At 41.2% G+C, this 8361-nt stretch overlaps 1 protein-coding gene across 1 annotated transcript in view; it reads right to left on the bottom strand.

The window, feature by feature from the left end:
* FKBP9 (FKBP prolyl isomerase 9) overlaps window positions 1-8361 on the bottom strand; it is a 14128-nt gene that overhangs the window by 5209 nt on the left and 558 nt on the right. The window contains exons 2-8 of the mRNA XM_035890840.1: window positions 8008-8197; window positions 7159-7304; window positions 5751-5940; window positions 3320-3465; window positions 1875-2061; window positions 1246-1334; window positions 539-559 (exon numbers count right to left, since the gene is read on the bottom strand). Coding sequence (XP_035746733.1) covers window positions 539-559; window positions 1246-1334; window positions 1875-2061; window positions 3320-3465; window positions 5751-5940; window positions 7159-7304; window positions 8008-8197 — 969 coding nt within the window. The remainder of the gene's footprint in view (window positions 1-538; window positions 560-1245; window positions 1335-1874; window positions 2062-3319; window positions 3466-5750; window positions 5941-7158; window positions 7305-8007; window positions 8198-8361) is intronic.

The following is an 8361-nucleotide window of genomic DNA, read 5'->3' as shown; positions in this document are numbered from 1 at the left end:
AGAAAAACAAACAAAAAAAATCCCCTTCAACATACAATAGGGAATTTCTGTTATTCAAAATTACCACAGAAACTGCAGTCTCTAGTCAGTGTCCTGTCATTGCCAAAAATTAACGTCATGCCCAATGCTCTGTTTCTGCCGAGCAGTTACCTGAAGTTGTTCTCAAGGTAGCAAGTTACAGCCAACTCCAAGCAGAAGTGTCCCTGCTGTTGACAAGTCCTCTGGTACTAAAATGATAGGCTCCTTGAATTAAATCCAATTAAAAACATTATTCCTGCCAATTAAACTCCCAAAGTATTTTATCTTAAAATAAGGGCTTTTGCCTTTCAAATATTTTTAACTGAAGAAGTTGGATTTTTTTAGCAGATGTAAAGATTTGTCCCAGATCTACCAACCTATACAGACCTGGGTGCCTTCACATGGATCAGCCATCCCTTTAATGAAATCAGTCACTATAATGTAGTAGTCACTTAACCAAGGCAGCTTGGAAGTGTAACACTGCTACTGCTATTTAACCATATTACATTTTCAATCATACCTTGCTGCTGGTGGCTCATTTCTAAAATCAGAAATTATCACGAGTTAAAAACCCCAAAAGTTAAACGTGTTGTGCTTCTAAAAGCAGAGCATGCAGTGTGGAGGCTTTTTACTCCATCTGTGTCACAGCAGCAGGACCCTTTCTTCTGCCGGTCTCCTTTCTTTGGTTATTTGGCTCGGCTGTACCACTGCATACACCGCACACGTGTACAACAGAGCGTTATTTGGAAAGAAAACAACTTAGTGGCTAAGAGGTCAGCCTTAAAACTAGGAGCACAAGATTCATGATCTTTAATTCTCTGTAAACTGCTTTGAGTAAGGCTGTTCCAACATCCCTTGGTTCCTGCTACAAAGTGGGAATTGAGCATTCAAAGGGTGTTTTGAAGCCAAAACACTCTACTTGCGTACACACTTGCCTACAGCATCACATCACGTGCTTCAACGTAAGCCAGCTTTCCAGCTCTGCAAGCGATTGTGTACGCTGTGAAAACTATGAGCCGCTTCCTATGTTAATTAGAGCCTGTTTAAAAATAGCTTTTCCCAACTTCCCTTCCAAAAATAAAATATTATTTAGATGACTTGCGCTATCCAAAAGCTGACGGGTGAAAAAAAAGCTAGCAGAAGCATTCCTAGCAAAGAGTGCTAGGGGATCACTTCCATTCTATGTGAGACAGACTGGAGCAATCTCTGCTTCCCTCATAAACCTACCGTCAACAGGAAGGAGGAGGAGGAACATTATAATCACAGTCACGATCAAGTCCTCTGAGAGTTTCTCCATGCTCACGCTTACCACAACACTACAATACAGGAAAACTGCACCCATGCATGGTACAGACATTTACTCTAAACACATTTTCTATAAACCACCACTTACTAAAAATCAAGCTAGCTTTAACAAGACTACACCGAGTACCTCAACCAGATCTCTCTCAGGAGCACTGAATCATCGCAGAGTGCAAATCCTACCCCAGACACTGAATACACGGGGTCAGTTCATTCGTGTCGTTATGGTATGACCGCCCCAGCCACCTGAATTAGCCCACTTAAACAGGCTGCTGTGCAGACAACCTGCTTCATCGCTCCACCTGTAGTGTTTACGTTCTTCTCCAACACACTCCTACACCCTCTTGATTCCCAGTTCTCTCATTAAGCTATGATAGACTGTCTTTTTCTTTTCCTCCTCCTTAGGTAGGCAGACATAAAAAGAAAAATACATTCTATGTAAATGGTCATTTTTTCACTTAAAAATTCTTTATTCCTCACCAACCCGCTCTGCAGGAATTCATTTTGCTTTCACAGCTGCTAGGGATATTTTCTGTACCGGGTGATCTACTTACGTCGAGTCTAGCAAAGTGCCATCCAGGAGTGAAGCATTGTAGTGATACTTTAAGTAATCTCCCTTCTTACTCAGTACAGTGCAGTTGGAAGGTTTGTAGTTAACAGTAATGCTGACCGAATCGGAGGGGTTGTGGAAGTCAACCACGTGGATGTCAAAGACCAGCACGGCAGATCCTGGAATCTTTCCTAAATAGGGAGCAAATTAGGCAAGTAGAGAAAGAAATGGTACCCAAACAGGCTTATGATGACCAGGTACTGCACCCAGTAGGAATACATATTCCCACTGTGCCTGCTACCGAGTCATTTTGCCCTTCTTGTTCAGAATTAAAGGATTGCACCTCCTCTGTATGCAACAGATACAAGCCACATCCAATGTAGGAGAGAGAACCAGTGGACAAGCACTAAATGCACTCAGTTCAACAGTGAAGGAAAAAATTTCCATTATTCTGAATTTGAAAATTATACAGAAATTAAGCGTGTATTTCCTGTGACCATCTTAAATGACCAATTTGTGTTTCATGTACCAATTAATTATTGATCATCGAAATTCTCATAGGACTTCTCATGTTCCAAGGAATGCCATTATGTCTAAAGGGTTACATTTCCTTAAAATGTATTGATAGCAAAAGCAAATTCCTGGCCCTTCACAGGATAGCGTGGCCATCACATTACCAGGACTAACAGGCACACCCAGATCCAGGAGTGGGTTTTGTTGTTAGAGGAGTCTAATTCCCAAATCAGCAGCATAGAATTTGCATTCCCAGACGAGAGGCTTTTCTTCTAAATCACTTTTTCCAAATAACGTCCCAGGAGGTACCTTTTGAAACACCAGCCATAAAACTGTGATCGGCTAGAAGGGTTATCATGTTCAGCCTCCCACAGCAATCTTTTTGGCTACTAATGAGTTTTCCCAAAGGAATCTTAACTGTATGTTATACATACACAGATACTGTGCTGTTACATGCATCCACCGTTTACAGAGGCGGCTTAGGACTCCACAAAACCTGTGGCTGTGGAAGGAACAGGGAAGAAAACTTAACACAATGAATTCCTTTGGCATACAGAGCTTGCTAAGACACACAGGAAGGAAGATCTCACGCTGCAGAGCTCCTGGCATCCAAGTACCCGTCTGCCTGAAACACTGATTATCCAAATGAGTTCAGGTCACCAAGCACCAGTCTGCCTGAAACACTAATTATCCAAATAATTTCAGGTCACCAGTTACATGAGAGATTGTTCTGCATTCTTATTGTCCTGCCTATTTAGCTAATTAAAATAATTTTGCAAATTCTGGGTGTAATCCTGTCAGTTGCATGCCCACAAAATAATGAACTAATTCCTAAGCCTTTTAAATGCCAAAAAAAATGGAACTGCACACAGATGCACTAAGCAATAAAGGAAACATCATTAATTATGGAAGACCTGAATGAAAAGTCAAGCTCACCTCTTCCTTCTTCTCCATATCCAAGATGAGGGGGGATTATTATTCTTCTTTTTTCACCAGTGCATACACCTAGCAAACCTTCATCCATCCCAGCAATCACATAGCCTTTCCCGACATAGGTGTCATAGGTATGATTTCGTGAATAGCTATGGAAAATATTTGCATTTTAGCAGTGTCAGATGTACTTGAGAAAACACAGAACCTCGCAATAGGTCTGCAACCAGTTAAGGTCAAATGCAAGGTCATTAACTAGCATCGGAGAGGCACAGTGCAATCACCACGCTCAATGACTCTAGGCCACCAAGTTTCATCAGTCAGTGATGCATGCGTCATTTATTAACCAGTACTGGGACCCTGGCTAGGGAACAGCTTATTTGCAAATGCGTTTCTACTACGTCTTGAAAGAAAATCTCACCTCTTTATGTATTTTAGATTAAATATAAAACAAGTTTTGATATGTAACTGAAAAAAATTAGGTTTCTCCTTTAAATTTTCCTCTGCCCCGATTCTACTTTAGTAAGTGCTTATCAACTAGATAGATACACTTTACATTCATTTTCATAAGACACCCTTCAGACTATCTCATTTTGTAACCACAGCTATGTAGTTCAACTACTACAAGCAGGAGGTGGGATAAATAGGCTCTCCCGGGACACAAAGAATTAAAATGAGTCATGACGACAGAGCAGTATCAACACTATCCCTCCCTTCCAAACTATGCCAATCGCTTCTACATAGGTTGAAGGATCTGCTTCAACATCTAATGACAGAAAAAAAACCAAGCCTACAACAACAAATGATGTTTGTTACAAGTATGTGCCTGTCTTCCGCCTTTCTTCAGGGCATGCTAGATGAAGGCACAACCCAAGGAAGGGAAGGCAGAAAGGTTTTAATTCATCTTTATGAGGTAACTCTGGGAAAGAGCAAGACCACTGCAGACCCTGATGTAATTCAGAGGTTTATTCAACTGCTCTTAAGTCCAGACAGCCCTGGGTGAGCTGCCCAGGGACAGTTCTGCAGCTGAATACTGCAGAGGAGAAGAATTAAGGAAAAGATTACTAGAGCTCTCGACCCCAGCCATTCAGAGTGCTTTTGGCATGCTCCCTGTACTAGTGAGAAATTTTTTCCTGGCCAGCTCCAAGGCTTTCAATAGCTATTGTTAGCCACTCTGTTTCTTCATAGATACTTGTTAGATATTGGCCCTTCTTGTCAATTCTGCTGGAAGCCAGGAGACAACACTCTTAACAAATAAGCCCTCTAACAACTGTCAGCGCTTTAGAATGATGTAGAGGCTGCTGTCTACAAAGCATTTATTACCATTTTTTGACAACACTGATATAAACGCTACAGCCATTTTCAAAAATTAATTACTACAGACAATACTCATTTACATCTCAAAAAAGAGAGATTCTGGGCAGGTACAGTGTAGATAAGCTTAAAGTTCTTAACTTACAAGTTTTTGTAAGCTGTAAATTAAGGTCTACGGTGATGGCTGTTGATGTGGGTCTCCTGCTTTCTATCCTCCCACCAAGCCGGGTAGCTGAATGGGGAGGTCAAGATTGATTCTGAACCTCACTGCACTTCAATTCCATTCCCTGAGATACAATTCCCTCACTCCTCCTCGTGGGAAGCAGCACACATGGCATAGTACTCAGCTAACGTTTGCAAACTGATCCTGATCTTCAGCTTGCAGCAGTTGTAGAAGGATGACAAAAATTTTCATTAGTTTATTTTGTGAAACATTTTACAGTGGCTCACTTTCAACTCTTTTTAGCTACTTGTGCCAGCTGTTCTGAAAGCTGGAGTGGAGGAGTAAAGTGCTGCTCACTGAAGAGCAAATAAAAGTGACGGGAAGCTACAATTCATCATATAATTCTGTACACGAGGCTCATGTGCCCAGAGAGCTTTGGATCTGAAGTGAGAGCAATCCCTCTTCCTTTATCACAGAAACCCCACTGCTGAATTCAGTCTTGAAAGACATTAGCCTTCCGAATGCAAACAGCTGTCCAGTACAAAGGGAAAGGCCGTCCCGAGATTAACCTCAAACTAGCCGCTAGCTCACTGGCTCACAGTTCTCAGGACACAAAATGGGAACTGTATTTATCTCCTCTCTCTTCAGAAGCATTGTCTATTTGGCAGATAAACTCTACAGGGCAAAGAGTCTTCAGGCACGCATGCCTTGAGTCTACACAGCTTCACCAGGTGGGTCACCACCCCTAGATGGCGTCTGTGACACTGCCATAATACAAAATAGGTCTTTGTCTTTCTGCCCATACTGAAAAGGTTTCAGTGAGTTGTTTAAGAAGAGAAGACTCTAGCTCCGCTCACAAATTTCAAAAAGGACGGAAAAGCAAAGAACTGTATTTGGGTATATTACGGACAGACGAGCCAAACTGGAAATGGGATCTGGAGGGCTGAATGGGTCGGTTACCTGGAATCAAACAATGTGCCATCCAAAAGTGTGCCATTGTAGTGGTATCGGAGAAAGTCTCCTGTCTGGCTTCTCCGCTCGCAAGATTCAGGCACATGCTGATTCTCAATAGTAATACCATCTTTGGGGTTATGGAGATCTAGCAAAACCACGTCAAAGACAAGAGAAGCTTGGCCAGGGATGTCCTTACCTACAAAAGTGTTAAGAGCAGAAAATTGGTAAGAAAGAGCTGACGTTCCAGAGCGAGCTTAAACATGTTTGTTGAAGAAAAGCAACCTACTGCCAAATATCAGGCACCTCCCCTCCCAAAAGAAATTAGCATAATCTGCTTCTAGTCAAACATGTTTTTGCTGCACGTGTGGGTTTGTGACTTAATTCTCCAACTCAGCTATTTCATTCTGTTCCTATTGTGGTGGCACTGTCTCACCAAAACAGTCTCGTCAGCAACACCCATCTTAGTCAATATACACCAGCTCCACCTGAGCTGCGTGGTTTAGTCTAAAGGTCTTTCTAGCACACTTCATGGAAGTGCATAAAATGACCATCAAAATACATATTTGGTACATTCGCTCTTCCCATCCTGTTAATATCAAAACAAGAGACCACATGATGGAAGTTGAAGAAGGGTAAACTGAGTATCTTAGTGAAAAAGTACTTTTCCATCAATACGCAAATTATAGTGTGAGTTGCTTTGACTGAGAACCATTGAGCTCAAGATCTTGGCAAAATTTCAAAACGCAACTCCACAAAGTTTTGTTATCCATGGAGGTCGCTATCACAGTTAAGGGTAATGAAGTCACAGAAGGGGTAAGAAACCTTGTACACCACAGACACATTCTTAAACATTAGAGCAGAGAAAGAATTTAAGGAAGTGTCCCAAACTACACCTAACAGCCCCCTCGTTTAACATGGGGACCTCTGTGCATGACCTGCAGGCTGCATACAGTCTCATAGGACAACTAATCCATCTTGTTGTTATTACTAGGGCATTGGTTGCAAAAAAAGAGGACAAAACTGGAACTAAAAATACGTTTTTCTTTTCAAAAGTTTTCTGCTCTTTGTGGCAAGAATTATGCAGCCATCTGAATTCCAGTTTTTGGCACCACTAGGTATTAATCACAGATTATATTCTCTGAAAGAAATAAAATTTCAATATATAAAGATTCCAATTCTGTCAACAAGTCTGCTAAGGAACCTACTTGTTAAATTTAAAAAAAAAAAACTTTTACTTCCTAATCAATCCAGTCCTGTACATAATACATTTTGAACCTCTCTTTCCATCACTTTGCTCCATCTCTCTGAAATGGGTAATAATGCTGCCCATAAATTTAAAATACACAAAGTACAAGTTTGTTTTAAAATATGGATTACTTGGATTTAAAAAAAAATAATAAAGAATAACTTTTACCATCTCCTTCTTCTCCATATGCCAGGAAAGGTGGTATTGTGATAATGCGCTTCTCTCCTACGCACATTCCCAAGAGACCCTGATCCATACCAGGAATCAGCCATCCAATTCCCACATAGGTATCATAAGTTCGCATCCGATTATGGCTAAAAATGAAAAACAAAAAAAAAACCAAACCCTACAACCAAATTTCAGACAGCCACAGGAAAGAACAATATTAATCTTCAAAAGCCTCACGTTATGCACAATATAACCCACAACTTGCTGCTCAAAAAATATTGCTCCTTGATTTACCAAGGGCTGGCTGGGTAGAGTTTTCCAGAGTGCTCAGCTATTTCAGGAACCTAACAGAAGTTTTGAAAAGTGGCTCACAAACCTAATGGCAGCTGTTATTAAAGCGTCATTTTCCACAGAACTTTAATGAAGCACACATGCTGTAAACTTAAAAACTCAGCATGAAAGCGTTAGCAGCTCAATTTCATTACGAACTCTGCTTAGTTTATGAAGCTCATATCTAACTTGAATAGCTATGCTGCAGTGGTTATAAAAACTACTAGCTGACCGCAATAAATAGTAATAAGGGTACAGGGAATGACATTTTTAAAAGAAAGGATCTGGGCCGGTAATGCTCACGCAGAAATAATGTACTGGTTTATTGGTTTGAGTCAGTACTGCTGTCCCGTAATCCCCAAATACATTACTGACGCTTACATGATGCCAGCTTTCATTTCTTCTCTTTCTGGGCAATGAGCATTAATTGTTATGCCAGCGAAGGGGGAGGAAGTGATGGTTTAAAGCGACATCAGATGCCTATTAAAAGACACAAAGACACACAACCCAGCTGTGTACCTGGAATCAAACAGCGTCCCGTCCAAGAACGTTCCGTTGTAATGGTATCGTACGAAGTCAGACACCTGGACTGTCCTAGGACACTTCTTAGGTTTGAAGTAAGTCTGAACCTGCACTTCGTCCTCCGAGTTCCAGAGATCGACCAGAAGCACATCGAAATGGAGCACAGCATTGGGGGGTATCACACCCGCTGCAAAACCAAAACAACACAACACAGTTTTATTTCCCTTTTTCTACAGGACAACAGCAAAAAGGGAACCAACCTACACATTCCCTAAGTAAAATCCGTGAGGTACAAATTGCTCCTTTTTGTGCTTATAGCCCCCTGTACCCTTGTCGCTGTTACAGCTATGT

This window comes from Egretta garzetta, unplaced genomic scaffold (assembly GCF_000687185.1).
Source record: "Egretta garzetta isolate BGI_Z169 unplaced genomic scaffold, ASM68718v1 scaffold713, whole genome shotgun sequence".
NCBI classification, from domain to species: domain Eukaryota; kingdom Metazoa; phylum Chordata; class Aves; order Pelecaniformes; family Ardeidae; genus Egretta; species Egretta garzetta.
This window is presented reverse-complemented; position numbering and strand designations above follow the sequence as displayed.